The 22,930-nt window shown below is 39.4% G+C and overlaps 1 protein-coding gene across 1 annotated transcript; it reads left to right on the forward strand.

Moving 5' to 3' along the window:
* The first annotated feature begins 1,031 nt into the window (after positions 1 to 1,031).
* Positions 1,032 to 21,410, forward strand: LOC135708421 (proliferation-associated protein 2G4). Its single transcript, XM_065230523.1, has 6 exons — positions 1,032 to 1,405; positions 2,261 to 2,358; positions 2,691 to 2,827; positions 3,035 to 3,512; positions 3,883 to 4,015; positions 20,156 to 21,410. The coding sequence occupies exons 1-6, from the start codon at positions 1,306 to 1,308 to the stop codon at positions 20,560 to 20,562; spliced, it is 1,353 nt and encodes a 450-aa protein (XP_065086595.1). The 5' UTR covers positions 1,032 to 1,305; the 3' UTR covers positions 20,563 to 21,410.
* The last annotated feature ends 1,520 nt before the right edge of the window (positions 21,411 to 22,930 follow it).

Raw genomic sequence — 22,930 nt, forward strand, 5'->3', positions numbered from 1 at the left:
GTTGTTAAGAACCATTACCATTCCAAATACTTGTTTTCTCCATACATTTTCAGAAAGAGAACTATATAAGAACGTTTTTACTTATGATTTGAGAACATTAATGGTAATGGTTATGGTAGTCAGTAAGGTCCATTAATGGTTTTGTATTATCGCTCAACTTTACGTGGAATATATCGTGAATTGGTAATCAGTAAATTACAGGCAACCAATTCGTGATATATTCCACATAAAGTTGATCGATGTTACAAAACCATTCGTGGACCTTACTGACTACCATAACCATTACCATTAAAGTTCTCAAACCATAAGTTAAATGGTTCTAATATAGTTCTCTTTCCGAAAATGTATGGAGAAAACAAGTATTTGGAATGGTAATGGTTCTTAACAACCCATTATTTGTAAGGTCCAGTTCCAAAAAACCATAATACTTAAGGTTGAAACTTTATCATTAAACGTTCATGTAAAGTTCCATAACCATTTCAGTTAAAGTTTAGCAGGGATTATAAACAATTTTTAACCATTTTAGGTAAGGTCAATTTATGGTTCGCGTTTATGCGGGCTGTCCGGGGTATAACCATAGAGGTAACTCTAAGACCACTGGGTCCCGAAGAAAATCATTATTATTTTTGGCTCACTCAGTACCAGAACAACGGTCCCAAGCAGTCCCAAGCTATTTCACTCACCCCTGCATGTTCTGCATGAATCCACACACCCCTGATGTTATCTGTCAAATTTTCATAGCGAATCAAAACAAACATAATGTAGTAATAGAATTTCAACTAGAATAGGGTACGTTAATCGTTTGCTTGGGACCAATAGGCTACTAAAGTGGTGAGCCAATTTAAAATCGTTAGTTTCGTATTGATTGTTGGTATAACTTTTATACTATTTAGATTTCAATATTTTTTGAGTGTAGGATAATGCATTTTAAGCTTGTTTGACCGTGTTTCTATTTAAATCCCGCCCCTGATCCCACCCCTGATTGCAAAATTCGACATCGATTTTACTGTCATCACAAAAACGTCAAACGTCGTCGTCGTCACACGCACGCACCCGCGACGAAACTCCGAAACTCGCTCGCATTTCTCGCGTTTTTCACAGCCAAGCAGCAGCCTCGCGTTCATCTGCTTCAAATTAGTGGAAAAATCTGCCGCGTCAAAGGCAAGGACAAGAGTCATTTCGGTGTGAACGGTTTTGCTAATCCAACGGGTTACTACTATTATCGGTGGTGATTTTTGAGCTCGCCGAATCGAATTTTGGATTGGATTGGAATCGGGTCTGGGGGAGTGAACCGAATACAACAAGATGGTCAACAACGACAAGCAGCAGCCTCAGGAGGAGGAAAATACCATCGCCGACAATACGGTCGTGCAAAAGTACAAAACAGCCGGAGCGATCGTCAACAGTGAGTATTGACCGCGGAGGGTATCGGGATGCGAGATCCGGATTCTCGGCTGTATAAAGGAGTGGGGTCTTCTTGGTAGGAGGCTGGGAGGTTTTTTTTTTTTATTTGGCTTATTTGCTTTCTCTGTTACTCATTGTAAAATAGAAAGGACTAGTGTGAGCGAGATGGAGTGATGTTTCGAAAGGAGCCACGTTTTCGGGGGTGCCTGTAGTTTTTATTTTCCCTAAATTAGGGACTATTGTTGCGAAAACTATTGATTGATAAACGATCGCAAGATCATCTATTTTTTTAGCTATCGTTTGGTGGTTCATGGAGATTTAAGTTCGCCATGGAAGCATAATAACAAAATGACAAATTTATAACCTTAAAACTGATTTTGAAACAAGCTCTTGCCATTCGAGAGCGAAAGTGCAGCAGTGTTGTGTTGTCAAATCAGATGGACACGATGGCAGACCCCGGCCTCCTATGCATGTACACTGATACTAAATCTATTGACAAAAATACTATATTGCTGGTTTAAATTAAATACCCTTACCAATAGATTTGTGCAGAAAACAATTTCATTTAATTTTACTATTATTTCTATCAAAATTACTATGCATTTTGAGCAAGCATAGTAGTTTCGCCAGAATCATAGTAAATTGTTTTACATTCGTAGTCAACTATACTGAATTCATAGTAGATTTAACAGTAATAAGCGTGGTTATATTGATAATAAGTGTTTTCTGCAAAATAGTATTCCTAACTATGATCCTTGTTTCAGTGTAGGCAATTTTAAACGACCGTAAAGGTACCGTCTATTGGTGAGCTGGGAATAATAGTTTATTTTTTTTTTTCTTTCTTTTTTTTCTCTAGAGGCACTTCATAGCCTGATGCAGGCATGCAAAATTGGAACCTCAGTGAAGGCCCTATGCCAGAAGGGTGATCAGCAGATGGAAACGGAAGCTGGCAAGGTAATTTTTGAATAAATAGAAATGACCATTCATATGTAGGTCATTCGTTGCGTAAATTTCATTGTACATCTCGATGGTGTAGTGGTGAGAGTGTTCGCCACTATTCGTCGCACGATCGAATGTTCAATTCCCGCTGGAATCACTATGTGTTATATATTAAAATGCCCTATGATTAAAACCAACATGGAAGAGCTAAGATAGTAACTGATCAACCATGATAATTATACAATGATATATGAGGGCTAAAAAAGTAATTAAGAAAAAAACACATGGATAATTTGATTCCAATTTTTGATTCGTAGTAGAACTTAAGATCGACTTCCCTTTTTCAGAAATATAAGAATGAGCCGGACATGAAGAAGGGAATCGCTTTCCCGACCTGCCTCTCGGTTAACAACTGCATCTGCCATTTTTCACCTTCGAAGAACGATCCGGACTATCAGCTGAAGGCAGGAGATGTTGTCAAAATGTAAGTGTCCACTGTTGTTGTAGTAGTGCCTACAAACATATTTTGTAATATCGCATCGAAAACAATGCACATCAACCATGTCGATAAAGCAGTTCGTTTAAGGAAAACGCAATCAAATTGATGGTCGGAGAGAGAGAGAGAGTCTTATAAGAGTTTTATATCAATCGAATGTACTTTTTTGAATTAATATCTTTTCCTCGGTTGCAGTGATCTCGGAGCGCACATCGACGGATTCATCGCCGTGGCTGCGCACTCGATTGTGGTCGGTGCCAAGCCGGACAAAAAGGGCACAGGCCGTGCGGCGGATGTTGTCCTCGCTGCGTACTACGCCAGCCAGGCGGCGCTTCGATTGCTGAAGGACGGCACCAGCAACTATGCCGTGACGGAGACCGTGCAGAAGATTGCCGCCGAGTTCAAGTGCAAACCGATCGAGGGCATGCTCAGCCATCAGCTGAAACAGTTCAAGATCGACGGCGAAAAGACCATTATCCAGAACCCCACGATCGCCCAGAAGAAGGAGCACGAAAAGTGCGAATTCGAAAAGTACGAAGTGTACGCAATGGATGTGCTGGTCAGCACCGGCGAGGGACTGGGCAAGGAACTGGACACCAAGGTTTCGATCTACAAGAAGACCGAGGAAAATTACCTACTCAAACTGAAGGCATCGCGTTCCTTCTACGCTGAGGTGAGTGCAGTGGTTGGCCCTAACGGTACAACCGTTAGATTGACAAGCCAAGGTAGTTCTGGGTTCGAATCCCGGCGTGAACCTACAACACAATCATGCCCGATGATGAAAAACTAGCGCTCGAGGGTGTTGCGGCCGGAACAAAGTTCGGACGGACCTATCTTCCCGTGGTTTATAGTTCCGGATGTCTGTTTCGAGTATAGGACATTCGGCCACGAGTAATGGGTCTCGAGGTTCCAAGTTCTGGCCCGCCCCAATGAGTAGTAAAAGATTATGAGAGCTGAGGGCATGTTTGTGCTTTTATATCGAAGAAGACATTCGCTGTCGATAAAGTAGAACACCTAAACTGAAATCAATATTTTTGTTGCAGGTTAAAAAGAAGTACGGCCCAATGCCGTTCAACTTGCGCAACTTTGAGGAGGAAGCCAAGGCTAAGATGGGAGTGCACGAGTGCGTAACGCACAAACTGGTCGAGCCGTTCCAAGTATTATACGAGAAACACAGTAAGTAATTGCCACTCTTGAAAGACCAGAAATGCAAGGAGAATTACGCTTTTCCTACTACCCATGGATTTGCGGCCAGACACCTTGCGACATTAAGCTCGATTGTCGTCCCTCCCGGGTGGACGTCCGTTTCTCGGTGGGTTTTCGAATTTACCAGGAGTGGACTGCCATCCGGAATTGCAATACGGTCAAGGCTCAACAGTAGCCTTGGTTGTGATTTGAGGGTGAATCGGACATTGCTTATCCGGAGGAATCATTCGTCATTCCCTTTCAACGATTTCCACTCTTACTAATGGATTTTGATGGAACATGTTGTCAGTAGTCACTTTGTGTGGACTTTTGCACCAACGCTGTATTTCATTCAGGAGATGGGGATTTTTCTCCCTGGTTACAAAGTCGTCTGCAATTGGGGGGTCATGATAGGCGAGGAGCGGCAATCGTGATAAAAGACCACACAATTCTCGCATGTGTAAAAGAGACTGGATGGCCGTCTTATCGCTTTGAGAGTGCAAAAAAAATGACTGCGACGTCTGCGCGCCATCGGAGATAGCTGTTCGTGTGGAAAGAAGGATTTTTGAATAGCACGATCGCATACTCTGTTTTGGCGGCACGATGCAGTCAACTGTTTCTAAACAACCCAAATTTGAGTAGGATCTACTCATATCCGTGAAAAGTACCTAAAATGTAGGCTCTGAACCATTTGGCGGATTTTTTTAACTTTTGGTTAAAATTTGACAGATGGAAAGTTATCGATTAACCCTGCTATCCGAGCGTGGTTATTTCTGACAGACAAGAAGTTAAATTTTGACAATCGTGGTTGAGTTCTTCTCGAAAACCGGTCGATGGACAGCACAGGGATTTTCGAACATAGAGAATAACTTTCGAAATGTCACTTTTAACCACGAGTTAAATTTAACTTGGCAAATGGTTCACAGCCTAAGGCTGGAACTGGTCGAGCCGTTCCAAGTATTATACGAGAAACACAGTAAGTAATTACCACTCTTGAAAGACAAAAATGCAAGGAGAATTACGCCTGTCCTACTACCCATGGATTTGCGGCCAGACACCTTGCGACATTAAGCTCGATTGTCGTCCCTCCCGGGTGGACGTCCGTTTCTCGGTGGGTTTTCGAATTTATCAGGAGTGGACTGCCATCCGGAATTGCAATACGGTCAAGGCTCAACAGTTGCCTTGGTTGTGATTTGAGGGTGAATCGGACATTGCTTATCCGGAGGAATCATTCGTCAATCCCTTTCAACGATGGCCTTAGGCTGTGAACCATTTGCCGAGTTAAATTTAACTCGTGGTTAAAAGTGACATTTCGAAAGTTATTCGCTATGTTCGAAAATCCCTGTGCTGTCCATCGACCGGTTTTCGAGAAGAACTCAACCACGATTGTCAAAATTTAACTTCTTGTCGGTCAGAAATAATTACGCTCGGATTGCAGGGTTAATCGATCCCCCTTATTCTGCGAGTCACGTGACTCTCTCTCACCGGTGAGGTAACAATTGTCACCTCGTGTGAGGTGACTCTCCATGCAAATCAAATGGAGAGTCACCTCACACGAGGTGACTATTGTCACCTCACCGGTGAGAGAGAGTCACGTGACTCGCAGAATAGGGGGGGATAACTTTCCATCTGTCAAATTTCAACCAAAAGTTAAAAAAAAATACAACAAATGGTTCAGAGCCTTAGTAAACAAAATTGAAACTGACAAAATGTTCCACATTCGTCATCTTGTCAGTCCCAACTTTGTTTACTCAATTTTGGGTAGCCCTACTTTTGACGGATATGTGTAGATCCTACTCAAATTCGGGTTGTTTAGAAATAGAGTGTGCGTACCATTTCCACTCGTCATTTTACGCAAAGATTGACATTTTGTCTACGGGATTTTTCAGTGAGTTGAAGGGATAAGAAACGATCCGCTATGTATCACGAAACTGAAATTTGCTTGTGGGGTTTTCCTAAAGGAGTCAAGAGTTGCAGAGTCGTCGTCAACGTGAATGATTTCACCAATACCAATATAAAGTTATCAAATACAGTTCGTAGGCCATAATTAAGAACACGTCTCAAAATGACGTCCCTAAGTCCGTTCGCAATGCTGAGTTTCAAAATGGACAGTTCTATAATTTGAAACTGTCAAAAGTGAAACTTCAACACGCTCAGCGCAATGCGCAGTTTTAAGAGGTGTTTGGTATTCATCCCTACATATCGTGTGTGCGAACGGAGAAGGTGATTCTGATTCAAGAACATGTTTCCTGGAATAAGATGATTACAACAACGTAATCCAGGGTCAGGTAGCAAGTCCGAATCACGAGAAGAGGTCCCGGACGATTCTGCGGTCGAGATAATGTAAAGAAAGTACTATCTGAAGTGCAATTCGATGACGGAGGTGATTCCGGTGGCCATCATATTAAAAGCTATGGGCACTGATTCGAATAAGAAGGTTAGGCAAGTGGTTAGCATCGATACGGATACGCAGAAACGGTTTACCGGTGGTGAGCAACTCGTGAATCGCTAATGTAAATTTTCTTCGCAGATGAGAGCCACCATGACCAGGGTCAACTCACAGTTTGTGTCTATCGGACATTGGATACTCTTGAACTTGAAACTTTCGGTTTAGCGAAGAACTTTTGATTTGCACAACATCCTCCTGCAAACTTTTCATCCACAAATTGGCGACAAATTCAATTCTCTTTACGTTCAAAAAGTTTGTATCATATTAGTTGTCAATCAGGGAGATCATCCGTTCAACAATTGCGGTATGTCGCCGGATATAATCATGGACTCTAATAGTTTCTTCGCGTGTGATAGTCCATAATTGCACTTCGTTGGATCCAAGTGCAAAGATCACCAGGATCGTTGAACAGTTGAAGATTTTTAGAATAATACTTGATCATCCTGAAGTATTGAAGTATTTAATTTCAATTGTGGGTACTTATTGAAACTGAAAGCTCGAAAACATATCTTGAGGAATTAATGAAGATCTCTGATCACCTGATGGCCTTTGGAATAATTTCTGAGCAACTTATCATAAGAGAATATCTGAGAGACGTGATTTGAATTATTGGACATTAGAAGTATTGAAAAATATCCAGAGGCGTTTTTAGGAAATCTCTGATCACCTGAAGATCTTTGGAAAAATTAAGATTCATGTGGTTTCCGGAGAGAATAGTTGAGATCCATTATTTAACAGTTTGGTATCTTCAGAATAGTACCTGATAAACCAGATGGCTTCAAAGTAGTACCTGAACAACCTGAAGACTTTATAAATATCCTATGCACTGTATGGAGATCTCTGATTACCTGAAGGGTTATGCAATAGTTTCTGAATCGCTTGGATGAGTAAATATCTTTGGGTTGTGATTTGGATTGTTGATTATTTATGGAGATAGCTGATCACCTGATGTAGGACTTTGTAAACATTTCTGAGCAACCAGGTATGCTTGGATGAATATCTGATTTAAATTTTTGGGCAGTTTAAGATCTTCAGAATAATACTTGATTAACCTGAAGACTTGAAAAAATATCATGAATTTTTGAAGATCTCTGATCACGTGAAAGGTCTTAAGAATATTTTCTGAGTCATCTGGTATCAATCTAAATCATATCCCTAAGATATTTTCTCATATTATACCAAGCGACTCAGAAATTATTTCATACGTTTTCAAGTAATCGGAGATCTAGTCTAATCTAACACCAACACAACCAGTTCTTGAAAGCATCCTGGAAAATGATATATACATGCCTACATAATTTTTCTTGTCTATTTGATATATGTTTCACATCGAAGATGCGTCACACATATCAAAACGGCCAGGCCTACTGTGCAGCATTTAAGGGGCAAGATGATTCAGAAAACATCGGGCCTGTTTAAATTGAAGATTTTAACACGATGCTTCAGAATCCAATAAATGGATGAAACGTGGCCATCTCGTACCGTGCGTTCCGATTTTGGTAATTATATGATTGGTTGGTCGTTGGAAGCATCAAAGCTAGAAAGGTTAAGTGATGCTCCATTTTCTTTTAACGTTTGGGGCATGAGCACTAACTCTTGTCCTAGCCTTTTATGACTTATGGCTGACTATAGCGCCATTACTCGCTTTCTGAAAAGAAAAGAGGGAAAGGAAAGAGAGAAGGACAAAGGGAAAAGGATTATGCGAAATCTATGAACATAAACAATATTTTGATTTTAAATATACAATATAGAAATGCAGAACGGTGCGGTGGTCACTACCCGAGTCTTGTCACTATTATCAAGTCATAAAAAGTAACAAGGACTAAAATGTGATCCTTTGATTACTGGAAAATCCTGATTCCCTAGTTTGAAGTTGTCACGACTAGGTTTCGGTGGTAGATCTTCTACCAGTAACGCACCACAAAAAGGTGATCTCCGAACGTTACTGGTTTGAAAAGATAAACGAACTTACCGAGCTTAGCCAATTGAACCTGATGGCTGCCTGACATGTGTTGATGTAGAAGTCGAAATTGTAGACGAAGCTTGACGAAGATCAACATGAACTAGTCCGGTTTATGGTAGTTGCGCCTTCGATTTGAGATAAACAAATGTTCGGATGTATGTAGTCGATTTTTGATGTGCATTGGCAAGCCTGTTCGTGGTCAATAGTCAGGTTCAACGCTGCGACTCAACGAATGATGGAACTAATGATGGGACGCCTCGTGGAGGTTCTACTTGGCTTCGGAACAGCTTCTCAGCGGCAAATAATAGGGACCTAGAATGAGGAACTAGAAATTGTCTCCTGGGCCTGGTTATGGCCAGATCTGCAACCGATTATAGATAAAAAAAAACTCAACGGAAAAAAATCAAACGTCACGTTCGAACACACGCACAGCCTACTCTCTAAGTTTTCAAGTAATCAGAGATCTCCATAAAGTACTCAGAATATTTTTTTTTTCAAGTCAGAGGAAACATGTCAGAAGGCTATAGCTCGAAACGTAAACAATGACTTGGATCGTTGGTTTCTTACGAATGACAACACACCCACTCAAACTAACTAAATCATCTGACAGAACAATGCTTGTTCTATAAGCTGGTGTAGTCAGATTCCGTGGGTGTGTGGTCATTCAAGAGAAATTGACGTTCAAAGTCATTGTTTACTTTTCGAGTTATACCCTTCTGACAGACATGTTTCGCCTGAAGTCTTCAGATTGATCAGGTACCCAGGTTGATCTCAGATTATCAAACAACTCAAATACTGTCTCTCAGATATTATCTAAGAAAAACAATACAACATCAGTAATACGTCTCACTCAAAATTTATTCTTGGCTAGCTTTTAACGTCCATATGAAGTGAAACAAAAACATGTTTTCTGATGTGAAAAAGTTGTGCAACCAACAATGGCTGACCCCATTGTTTACGTACGGTAGAGACATCTACAATTTGTAAGCGGGTACGTGAAACTAAGGTTTTCTGTAAGATACTCGGGGGGTGATTATTCTAAAGCTCTTCAACTGTTCAATAATTCAAATCAGGGGCTGTTCGTTAACTATGTAGACATTTTTTTTAGGATTCTTGACCTCCCCCTCCCCCTGGGTAGACAATTGCAGGGCTGGTAGCAGGTCACTTTTTAGTGACTTAGTCACTATTTTCAAATCAGTCACTTTTTTCACCTAAAAGTCACTATTTCTTAAAATTTAGTCACTAAAGTCACTTTTTTACGACTAATAATATCAAGAGTAAATCATATGCCTTTAAAAAATTACATCAAGTAAGTAACAGATTGATTTGGCAACGAATTTGTGTTAAAAGTATTTATTAAAAATCAGCGTGTAAAGTCCGACAAAGAAGAGTTGCGAACTGTTCAATTGGTGCTGATGGAGTCACTAATATTTTTATTTTTTTCCTCTTCGTGATCTAGATATTCAGGTCCGTCATGTTCGATTTTTTTCCAGACAAGATTATAAAATTTCTAAGTTTTTCCTTTGCCTTGTGATCTCGAAATAGTCAACATGTTATCGCAAATTTCAGAGGTTTCGATAAAAAATCCAATTCCAACATCCTGGCCGTGATCTTGGAAGTTTTCCAAGTCTTAGATATTTCGAATAATGGTCTAGGAAAATTTAATTGCGCTAGACATTTTTTTCAAAGGCTATAATTTTGAAAAATCTTTGAAGCTCGGTATCTTCAATATTCGTCCAAACATTTCCAAGACTAGATTTTAGAAAAAAAAAATCTATGTCCAAGATTACAAAATGTTATTTACGTCTCAAAAGTATTTAAATTCTTTAAGGACAGTGAACTTACATTCCATGTATTCAAAATATGATAACTATTCCGGGCCGTTTCTTAACTTGTTTGTCTTAAAGATTTCGAATGCTTAAGCCCCAGCATTGAAAAATTGGTCCAAAATCTCTAAAATTTATCCCGGAATCTTTAAAAAAAAATCGATTTTCAGAGAATGCACAATTCACGGCAAATAAATCTGGCTCATATGTGAGTCCCGTTCACTAAAAGTCGCATTTGAGTAAATTTTTAATCAAATATGAGCAAATATCACACATATTTGAATGACATGTATTCATATATGAGTGACATTTACGCATCTTTGAGTAAAAATTTACTCATTCTTGTGACATACGTTTTTGCAAATTTAAGTGCAGATATGAGTAAGATTAACTTGCCGTGTGCATTCACGATGTGTGCTTGTACCGCAACCACTCAGTATCGGTCGATGTGAACAAACACAACTTGTCTCTGTTCTACATCACACATGTTGGATACGGGATGTCCAATGCAGTATGAATAGAGCAATGAGCTGCTGGTCTCTTGCCGATGATATGTGCTAACCTCTCAGTATCTTCTAACTGTCGCATATAACAAATAAAAATTGACTTTCAGTCGCTAACCTAAATCGAAAATTAATTTGATGATAAATCATCACTATGGCCCGGTGGTCGGAGGTGAGGCCAGCAGCTCATTGCTCTATTCATACTGCATTGGACATCCCGTATCCAACATGTGTGATGTAGAACAGAGACGAGTTGTGTTTGTTCACATCGACCGATACTGAGTGGTTGCGGTACAAGCACATATCGTCGGTAATAGACGATTGTTGTGTATTGAGAACGCTTGCGCAAAAAGACTAAGGGAGGGAAACGGATTCGAAACTCATATGTCATTAGCCAAATACATCCGTAGACCATAGGTCCACCGTTGTATAATTGGCAATGCACCCGTGTACTGAATGGGAATTGTGGGTTCGAATCCCACCGGTGCCCTTAGATTTTTTCGCAAATTTTCTCACACGCACGTCTCTTGCCGATGATATGTGCTAACCTCTCAGTATCTTCTAACTGTCGCATATAACATAATCACACACTTAGAAATTTTTACAGAAATCTGTAAAATTTTACTGAAATCTCAACAGCTGAACGTTCGGTAAACAGTTTCGCAGATTTCCTGTAATTTTTCACAAATATCTGTGAATTTTTCACAGATATCTGTAAATAACATATGTAACATAAGTCCTGGGAATACTTTCAGGTGTTTATTTGACGGCAATCCCCACATATGACAACAGGGTGTCCTGGAAAAACCTGGAAAACCGGGAATTTTTTTTTTTCTGGAAAAACCTGGAATATTCAGGGAATTTTGGTTCCACTCAGGAAATTTTCCAATCATCACTCCATTCGTAATTCAAAAGAAGTTTTTCGTTCAGTTTCTCGAAACGTTTCTTAAGGACACTGGATTTGACAAGCATCTGACATCTAAGATAACGTGTGCGAACAAGACAAGTTCATTCAGAGAGTCTTGTCACGCTCGCTCTTCGCTGATTTGTATGTGGAGGATCAAAATCGTCGTAAAAAGGAAACAGCCGAAAAAGAGAGACTGGCAAAAGGAAACATACGAAGCATGTATTGTATAAGAATAAGCATGCCAGACAGCAGGTCTGAGAGCCTACATAGAATTTTTTTTAAGCTTCAGAGAGGGTCGAAGATCTACTGAGAAATTTGTTGAGCTTCAGGGTAGTTCGTAGATCTTGAGAACAGAACTACAAACAAATTAAAAGTAATTAACAGAAATTCATAAAAACAACGCAAGAGAGGTCGTAGATCTTCAGATAAATGTTCAAAGAAATTTTCAAAACTTCAAGCAAGAAAAAAAAAATTCAAATCAATTTGTAAAACTATAAGCGAAATTTTGCAAATCTTCAGGGAAATTTGCATAACTTCAGACCAGTCCAAGAATCTACAGTGAAATATAAAGTATTTCACAGAAGTTTGGAGATCCTCGAAACATTATTCAACATCAGAAAAGTTCGTAGATCTTCAGAACAAAGTTACAGAACTTTGTAAAAAATACAGGATTTCTGAAAAAAATCACAAGACTCTCAGAAATGTTAATAGCTCTGCAGTAAAAATTGCAGAACTTCAGGGAATTTCGGCGGTTTAAAAAAAATATTTACACGATTTCAGGAAAATTTTTAGATCTTGAGAGAGACATTTAAAACTTCAAAGAAGCTCAAATATTTTCAGATAAATTTTGACAACTTGAGGTAATCTTCAACGAAATTTTCAAATCTTCAGGGTAACCCGAGAGGAATTTACAAAACATCAGAGAAGTTTGCAGATCTACTGAGAAATTTATTGAGCCTCAAGTTTTTATTTGTATATCTTGGGAATAGAGCTACGGAGCTTAAGACAACTTTACAGAACTTTAAAGATATTTGCAGGAATTTGACAGAAAGTTTCACACAAATGTGAGATCTTCAGAAAAATTCGTTAAATGTCAGAAAAGCACCTCAATTCCAAAAACAAATCGCAGCGATGTACAAAAGTACTATATTTTGCAGAACTCCATGGAAGTCGGAAATAGATATAGATCTAAAGAACTTCAGAGAAGTCCGTAGACCTTAAGAGAAGTCTGTAGAACGTCAGAAAGTTCGTACGTTTTTAGAAAAATTTGCAAAACTTCAGCAAAACTCACAGATCTTCAAGAAAGTTCGCCGATCTTTAGATCAAGAATCCACAAAGAAATTTAAAGAACTTAAGAAAAGTTCGGAGATCTACTGTAAAATTTATTGAACTTCAGGGCAGTTCGTAGATCTTTAGAGCAGAAATACAGTACTTCAGAAAACTTTACAGAATTTGAAATAAATTTTAGGATCTTCAGAAAAGTTCAGAGGATAGATCGTAAATCTACTGAAAAATTAGCAGATGTTTAAATAAATTTTCAGAATTTTACTGCGGTTCTTGGATTTTGAAAGACATTTACAGAACTTCAGGTAAGTTCGCTGATCTGTAGAGATATTTGCACAGCTTCAGAAAAATTAGAAAAACTTCAGAATACTTCCTAAAACTTCCGGAAAGCGCAAAAATTTCTAGATAATCTTTTAATTCTTTAGAAAATTGTATAGATGTTCAGAGATATTTGCAGATATTCATTGAATCATGAAAATCTGCAGAGAAAATTACAGAACTGTAAAGAAGTTTGTAGATTATTAGAAATTTTGTGAACATCAGAGATAATTGTTGATCTTCAAGGATCTTAAATCTTCAGGGATTCAGGAACTTTGTAGATTTTTAGGAAAATTTGCAGAACTTCTGAAGAACACACAGAGCTTCAAATAAATCTGTAGAACTACCGAGAAATTTACAGATTGTCAGGAAAGATTGTTGATTTTTAAGTAAATTTTACCGGAGGACAGAAACAAAACTTCAGGGACATCAGAAGGTTTGAAGACCTTGCAGAATTGAGTTGTTAACAGAAATTTTCAGAACTCAAGGAATCATGTATATCTAGTGAGAATCACTAGATTGTCTAAAGTTGGTATCGACATCCTGGCGAAGTTTTGAAATCCATTTTCATCTTCATATCGCAGCGCTTGATGGACAAGATGAGCCAGATCCCTGCCGGTGTTCCTCCTGAGCAACTATTTCCCACTCCACAAAGTTCACCTTCTCTTCCTCATTTTATTTAAAATAATAAAAGTAAATACGTCTGCCGAAACTAGAGCAATTTTCCGGTAATTCATGATGGAAGTATTTACTTTTGATTCCTGATACAGTTTTGTTTTGAAATCTAAATTGACAGTTCTTTCATGTGCAAGCAGTGTGAACACCAGCAAACAGGGGGGTTCGACAAAGTGTGTCGAAAGTAAATTTGAGCAGATTTTTCATTATGGCGGCGGTCAAAATCAGACAGTCTAAACGGACCTTAAGAGATTGTAGACATGTGAAACCATGATTTATTCTGTCTTGATCTTCCAAACAGAGTTGGACTCAAACATATTATTAAAATTATATTTTGTTTTTGAAAGCATATTGTTATCAAATTTTGATATATCGTTTTATCGAATAGTATAGACAGGTTTCTTACTTGTATTTATATTATTGAATTAAAAAAATACTACACAAATACCAAAAAAAGAATGTAATATTGATTGACGTAATGCATGCTACTGTATGAATAACAAATGTGATTGCAAAAACCAAATACAATATTACACCCTTGGATATAATTTCTTTTCGCAAATTATGTGTAGAATAAATGCACCAATAGTGGAGGTACTTAAGTGCAATGTGTTCCTATGGTGGCTTATAGAGTATCCCTAAGCCGCTATAGAAGTACATTACGTTAGTACAATGTACTTCTATAGCGGCTTAGGGAGACTCTATAAGCCACCATAGGAACACATTGCACTAAAGTATCTTCACTATTGGTGCATTTACTAAACATAAATTGTACAAATTAATATTAAACAACCTATGTGCAATGCATTGTGCATCTGTTCTGCTGTAATATTCAATAACTTTTTTGCTGTGCCGACTTATTAGTACCAACGACCAAGTTTGAACAATCGAAAATAACATAAATCTATAAGTACATAAAAGGGATTCCAGATGGATAAATAGATAAAATAATAATGTGTATACTTTGTATGCACCTGGAATTTTTTTTCATCCGACCTGGAAAAACCTGGAAAACTCAGGGAATTTGATTCCTTGGATTGAGTAGACACCCATTGCACTTGTCACGCTTATCTATACTACTACTGAAATGTCAAACTCAAATTGCGCAGTAGTTTCCATTTAAAATGTCGAAGCTGGATTTATGTGCACAAGTCGCCAACCTTTTTGGACGGCCCAGTACAAGTGAATATCAAAATCAACTATTTATCGTGTTTTGAAGGATTGTCGTGATGGTAAAGAACCGGAAAATAAAAAGAAATGCGGTCGCCCAACAAAATTGAGTGCCAGAACAACCAAAAAATGTTGTCAAGTGCTGAAAACAAATTTGGTCAATCAACACGCAAATTAGCACGAAAATGTCATGTTTCAAACATGACAATCCATCGGATTAAAAAAATACAACGTAATCTATCAGAAACGTCATCGTGCTCTAAAATATACACAGCAACAACTCGAAAAATACCAAAATGTTGCCGTGCACTTCGTCGCAAACCTTTTGCGAATGGAAAATGCATCATTTTGGAACTGAGCAAAAAATACAATTTGTACCGAAAAAGGACAATCCATCAAACGTGCCTCAGGCTAGTCCAATCGGGTGTACTCAAATTGAGCAGCAATTGGTTGATCGAATCAAGCAAAATTTAAAAGAAATCGACAAAGATACCGTCCAAACCCTGATTCAACAATTTCGCTACACACTGCGAAAAATCGAAGATAATGGTCAATTGAGTGTACAGTAAATGCATTTTTCAACAGTTTATAAATAGAATAAAATACCCTGAAGAAGATTTTAAAATTAAATTGTTTGATTTCAGATGGCATGCTTTTGATTTTTTTTCCCAGGACTTATGTTACATATGTTAATTTCAGGAAAACTGTAAAATTGTTTACCGAACGTTCAGCTGTTGAGATTTCGGTAAAATTTCACAGAAATCTGTAAAATAATCTTAGTGTGCATGGTGACCAGCAAATCCCAATTTGTAATTTCCCGGGGTTTTCCCCTAATTTTGGTGATTTTCCCGGTTGTTTTTAGATCGAAGAATTCATCCTAAGATTCGTTTCGAAAAAACTTACTGAAACTTCCTTACATACTCCTTGCATTCTATTTAGAATTAGTCTGAATATTTCTTATAATTATCATGCAATTCTCCTCAGAATTGTCATACAATTCTGCTCATAATTATCTTGGAGCTCTCCAATAAATTCTTCTGAAAATTCGTTTGTAATTCTCCTCAGAATACCCTTGCAATTCTTCTCGAGATACTCTTGGAATTAAACTCGGAATTCTCATTAAACTCATCTCAGAATTCCTTTGGAATTATTCCCTCAAAATTCGATTCCCTTGGTATTTATCGTGAGATCATTGAAACTCTCTTTAGAGTTCACTTGATATTATCCTAAATTTTCTAAGAATTTCCTTGGAATTGTCATCACAATTCTTCTAAGAACTTATTTTGAATATTCATTTGAAATGGACCTGGAATCCGCTTCCCTCCCCTTGGTTAGTTTTTGCACCTTGCTGTTGGTGGGCGGGCTTAATTTCATGCTTTATAGTGGAGTGTTGGAGACGGTAGGTTTGGGGCCGGCGTTGCTGGCTCATGCCGCGATAGAATGGCGTCATGGGCAGGCAATGGGGATTACTAAGCTTCCCCTCTCTGATGAACCACTACATGAGAAAACCAAAGATCTAGTCCAGCAGTGATAGTATCACACTTGTTACTCCTTTGATTGAGAGCCGCGTTGTAGTACGCTTACGTATAGACACTGACGTTGGGTGCGATATTTGCGGGTTAGATAGATTTATTTGGGTTTGCAAGGGAATTATACTATTGAAATATTTCAGAAAGTGCCCATCGGTGCTCCTTCTATTTGCGTGACAAGCTTTCATTGTTGTTTTCATTGAAGTATTACTCAGGGAACAATGCTAAACACCATTTTTGTACATGGTATTGCAGGCTTGCCAAAAGCTCCATCAAGAGTCATCAATAAGCTGAGCTCCAGCATATTTTGATGATGAAATATTTTGCTCTCACGGAGCTATACTTGATGCTCAAGCTGGGCTCTTGCCAACCCGCATCTTTGTGAGGGATGCGGAGCTCGTTCTCGGGTGTACATCGACTCTGCCTGCCGAGCAGAAATTTTAACTTCGTGATGCGCTCGCGCAAAGCAGTAAACTTGGAGCTTCGTGATGTATTCGTAGAGAGCATGGCTCTTGATGGCTTCTCCCAGAGCGCATGAATGAGTGATTTTGTATTGTATTCGAGAAAGAAGTGCACAACCAAGAAATGAAAAAAAAAACATTATGGAACGTATGCATACATTCCGTCACGCAAAAGTGGGAAATGGATTCATAGGGTAACTGTCTATATTCTATTCTATATATTCGTGTTGATAATAAATGTATGTATTGGTTTTTGTTTGGTTTGACAGCTATGCGAACAAAATAAACATATTTTGAAATTATTTTAGTATTTGAGTGCAGGGTCAAGCAAAATAAAACGGATTGCAAAGAAATGAAAATAAAAAAGATCTTCGGGCAGGGCATCTAAATCCCTGCTTATTTTCGGCGAGGGGCTGTCAACTTGAGCATTTTCGATTCATCTACCCGACTTGAAAATGTGTATTTTACATTTTTTCGTATTTATGTATGCGGGGACCCGTCGGGGTGAAGTTGATACAGTGGGGTTCCGCCGGTTGTGTCATTTTCGGGCCGTTTTCTGTTAAGTTGAGCATAGCTGGGGCAACTTTTTCCGAATGCGTTTCTGCGACATCTTGCAACCAACTGAAGGTTATGATTCATAACTTATGAATAAATCGATGCAGACTCCACCTGATTTAAACAACGCTAGACCAACAATTGAAATAGGCGGAACAACAAAATGTAAACAATGGCTTTAAACATAAATTCTTCGAAAATCAAAGCACATCCAAACAATCTAACGCCATCATCTGATAGAGTAAACTTCCTTTATCAAATGGAAATTTTAGTTTACGTGGTAGTGTTTTGATTCTCAAGAAGTTTGTGTTTAAAGCCATTTCTTACGTTTGGTTGTTCTACCTATTTCAATTGTTGGTCCAGAAAGATTTCCGAGCTACCGTGTGTGCAGCGAGGGTAGCGAATTGAATGAATGAACATGTTAAAAGGCAACAGGAGAATACGAAGACAGCACCAAGGGATAATCCATAAACGGAGTAATTAGTGCTTTTACTAGTTTTTCCCTCGTGCATTCTAGGTCAGAAATATAATTTCGTTTATGCACTCATAAAGCACTTAGCGGAAAAAATGATCAAAGATTTTTGTGACTGAGTTTGAGTAATCCAAAAAGTGGTCCGCGAGTTAAAAAAAACATCAATCTCTCAAAACGTTACGTTCTCTGGGAATGATCCCATAGTATTAGTATAGTATTGTTGTGTATCATAATATTGAATGGAAAAACCGTGCATAAATCAAAGGCCGTGCGTGCTCTCTCCGAATGCATAACGAAGCTCTATATTTACAGTTTCACCGAGTTCATCCCGAAGTTCAAAATGTTGTTTGGTGAGCAGAGCCGATGTAAATCACGCCTCACTCAAGAACGAACCCCGCATCACTCATCGTGATGCGTGTTTGTGGAAGTCCAGCTTGAGCATCAATCTGAGCTCGAGCTCTTTTGCGCTCTTTAGATTTGACACCTTGGCTCTTTATATGTGAGGGATGAACTAGCTCACGATGAATGAGCATCTCTACGGCATAATCTGAGTTCGAGGAGTTTAGGCAAGCCTGGTATTGTAACTAATCTTATATATGCTTCATTTTGGTTTGGGATAAGTGTTTGAACTATGGCTCGGGATTTCCACTGTGGCGTGCTTCTATTGTGACATACCCATACGTATTTTTGTGGTGCGACATAGTGGAAGCGTGTGAGCATAGTTGGAGCATATACCCTATATAATTTAAAAATCAGCTAGGAATCTAACTTCAAAATGAAGCATTTTAGTCATATGAAGGTGTTACCTGGGTCGAACTAAGATATAATAAATAGGTATAGGCTTAAATCAAAAGTACTTGAAACACGTTTAATTTTAGATTACAAGCACAAGTACAGGTACTTAATAAAGCATGGACTATGATTGATTAGGTGAATTAGAGCTTTTAATAATTTATCAAATTAGACTAATGAGATATCATAATCATCAAATGAACTTAAATCTGAAACTTCAGAAAGTCTAATGACATTAAGTAGATTTAGAAAAGAGTTAGGACGCGGGGGGGTCCGCCAAGGGAGGCAACTAGCCTTTTCATATATTGTCTGTTTATTTTGATGGTTGCTGTAAAATATCAATTTGGTATATATGTGAAAGGATGAATCAGTGGGAGATGGATTTTCGATTTCGTTACATTTTGCATCACAAATCTAGTACTATGTGTCATTTCCTCAAAACACCCCAATAACCGACCTCTTCAATCCCTTCCTTTTCCCATGGCGTTCAAGTGGTCCGCATAGACTATTAAGATTACCCTTCCCTTATCCTCGGCTTTGGATTGACTTGCGCTCCCATTGCCCCACCAAACGCTGCAAAATGAAAAAAATGAGTACTTCAGGATGATTAAGTAATATTCTAAAGCTCTTCAACTGTCCAACAATTCAATTCACGTCACTCGGATATTCAACCATGACACCAGGATGATCAGACATTTTTTTAAAGCATCAGGTCCATGAAATCCTTAAGATATTTTCCAAGACATCCTCAAGACGATCGTGCTGACGTCAGCACGTATTTGGCGGAACAGGGGAATCCTTACCGTCGTCATTGAACAGCACTTTGCGCTATGGGATGCCGTCTACGCGCGTTGTGTGATTTTTGCACACATTAAGGAAAGCTGTTTCCGCTGCATCCTTCGCTCTGATGAGCATTTGAATGCCAGTGTTGTATGGGCAAATGCAAGATGGCACTTTTGCTGATATCTAATTTGTTAGCTGAGTATCGACAATTGTTTTTACTGAATCTCAGCACAATAAATTGTAGAACTACTCGGCTGTTGGAATCTCGGCAAAAACAAAATTTAGTGTGTAAACAATCCGTCGCATATTCTAAAGTAGCTGAGGCCAAGGCGAACCAGCCAATGGCTGAAAGCCTTGTAAATAAAGGAAAAAAAAATAAAAAATAAAGTAGCTGACGACAAAACTAATAATCATCACCTTCCCGCATTCCCCGTTCACTTCCAGATGAAATCGTCGCCCAGTTCAAGAATACCGTGCTGATCCTGCCCAACGGACTGACAGTCGTGACCGGTTGCCCATTCGATGTGACCTGCTACGAGAGCGAACACAGCGTCCAGGACGAGGACTTGAAGAAACTGCTCGAATCGGACCTGGTGCTGGCGGACGCCAAGAAGTCGGCTGTGGCCAAGGCAGCCGCTGCCGCTGCGAACGCCACCACCACCACCACCGCTACCACCACCACCAAGGCTACTAGTGATGCTGCCGCTGCTCCTGCTGCTTCTGCCGATGGATCTGCCCCGGCGGCACCCAAGGACAAGAAGAAAAAGAAGAAGAAGAAGGCCTCCGCCGCTGGTGAGGCCGGCAGTGAGGTGGTAGCGGAAGCCGGTAAGGAAAATGCCGCCAAGGCATAATAGAGGTTGTACTGTTAGAGGTCCGTTATTTCCGCGGCCACGTTCAGGAAAGGTTCTGTGTCCTTTTTTTTATTTGTTTTCAACATATGCATACACGCGTTTCGTTTTTTTTTTCTCGTGTCGATTTTTTCGCGTCTCCCCACTTGCGCTCGATCGGAACTTGGTAGAGCTGGCACACTTTAATTGGAAGTGTGTTGTAGACCTGATCGGTTTCTTCCGTTCTGTCATCGGCCGGTGCTTGCAGTTCGCTTTAGAATGTAAGATTATACAACCAACCCTTAAGAAATGGTAGAATTTTTGAAGTGCTAGCAATAACCGAGCGTTAGTGAATTTTCATTTTGGATCAGACTGTATAACTACAAGCGCCTGACCTGCGGGCAGTTCCGGTGGAAAGCGATCAGGAGCATGTTTTTGTGACCTAATTATAACCCTCCCGCCCGTCTGTTTACATAACATTTTACCCGAAGCCTAGCAATAGTTGATTCGTGACAAGTTGAAATTATGAGCATACTACTCATAGCCACCACGTTGGGTACTTTTGAAAAAGTACATAGAGAGCAAAGCAAAAAATTTCCTCTGACATCAGTGATCCACAAAGAGTGTGGCGAAATTTGATTAAAGGTATTACACGAAAACCATATGCCAAGTACCTTCGACAGCTAAGTAAAATCTATCTTTACAACAGATCACATGGACAGAGAGTAATCGTATTCATTCACCTTGTATAAAATATGCAACCACAAATTATTGAGTCGTTTAAAATTGTAATTCCGTTTTTTTCGTAACAAAATTGTGAAAAAGAAAGAAAACCAATTAAATTTTACAATGTAGAGATACATATTAGGTAACATGGAATTGTACCAATGCTATGTTCCGAAATGCCCTTTGTCTGGAATGCTCTCGTCTGTTGCTCAAGAGGTGGAACTGCCCATAAACGCACAACAGTTCCATGTGGAAAAAGCCGAAGTCAAGAAAAACGCAGTTTTTGTCATGTCCCTTTATTCTGCGAGTCACGTGACTCTCTGTCATCGGTGAGGTGACAATTGTTACCTCATGTGAGGTGACTGTCCATGCAAATAAAATGGAGAGTTACGTGACTCACAGAATAGGGGGGATGGTATCTTATGTCTTGGACAACCAAGTTTTGTTATTTTTACGATATTTTCAAAACAGAACAGTTCACTTGATGTGAACATATTAAAATTAAGGTAGCTGACAATCGATTCCAGAAGATAACTCATTTTTACCAAAAAATCACATGGGACTGTTATGCATTTATAGGCAGTGAACTAGCCCAAGGCTGAAAACCTTTTGAATAAAGAAAACTAAACTAAATTGTATTTTTGTATTAGAGACACCTTTACATCTAATGACGCATTCATGTCTTGAAATAAATAATTACAATTTATTGTACAAATTGGTATGGAAGCCTAGTTTTTTCTCCTCGTACGAACCCATCGCAGGAAAAAAAGGCAGTTACGAGGAACGCGTTATTGCTGAGGCGCGTTTTACGCAACTGTCAATGGCGTGAGGAGTAAGACAGCGCCGTCTCCCGCCATGTGCTATGACCGTGAAGGTAATCTGCTGACAGATAAAACGATGGTGGCTGCCAGGTGGAAGGAGTACTTCGAGACGTTGCTGAACGGAGAGAACGAGAGAGCATCCACAAACAGAACACACATCGACGACGATGGTCAAGCTGTGGAACTACCAACGCTAGAAGAGGTGAAAAAGGCGATACGAGAGCTGAAAAACAGTAAGGCTGCGGGGAAGGACGAGCTCCCGGCCGAACTTCTCAAACACGGAAGTGAGCAGCTGCACCAGATGATCCACCGTATACTGCTCAAGATATGGGAGGAGGAAGAATTGCCCGCTAGTTGGTTGGATGGTCTCGTTTGTCCCCTCTACAAAAAGGGACACATACTGGAGTGCGCCAATTACAGAGAAATCACGCTTCTGAATTCGGCGTACAAAATATTATCACGTGTTCTGTTCAACAGATTGAGACCGCTTGAGGAATCCTTCGTCGGCGAATACCAGGCTGGTTTTCGTGAGGGTCGATCAATGACGGATCAAATGTTTACCCTGCGTCAAACCCTTGACAAGTTCCGGGAATACAACTTGCAGACTCATCATCTGTTCATAGATTTGCTATTCAACATCGCCCTCGAAGGAGCGATTAGGAGAGCTGGCGTGCAGAGGAACGGTACCATCATCACAAAGTCGCACATACTCCTTGGTTTTGCGGACGACATCGACATCATCGGAATCGACCGTAGAGCAGTGGAAGAGGCGTTCGCGCCTTTCAAGAGAGAGACAGCGAGGATTGGTCTCACGATAAATTCTACCAAAACGAAGTACATGGTCG

Source organism: Ochlerotatus camptorhynchus, unplaced genomic scaffold, assembly GCF_037179485.1.
Source record: "Ochlerotatus camptorhynchus isolate MF236.1 unplaced genomic scaffold, CSIRO-AGI_Acam_v1.1 ptg000330l, whole genome shotgun sequence".
Taxonomy (NCBI): domain Eukaryota; kingdom Metazoa; phylum Arthropoda; class Insecta; order Diptera; family Culicidae; genus Ochlerotatus; species Ochlerotatus camptorhynchus.

Bases quoted from the DNA above. Each gene is read 5' to 3' on its own strand.
- LOC135708421 (XM_065230523.1), top strand. From the start codon at position 1,306: ATGGTCAACAACGACAAGCAGCAGCCTCAGGAGGAGGAAAATACCATC. The intron at 1,406-2,260 runs GTGAGTATTGAC...TTTTTTCTCTAG, and splicing joins AGCCGGAGCGATCGTCAACA to AGGCACTTCATAGCCTGATG. The intron at 4,016-20,155 runs GTAAGTAATTGC...GTTCACTTCCAG, and splicing joins AGTATTATACGAGAAACACA to ATGAAATCGTCGCCCAGTTC.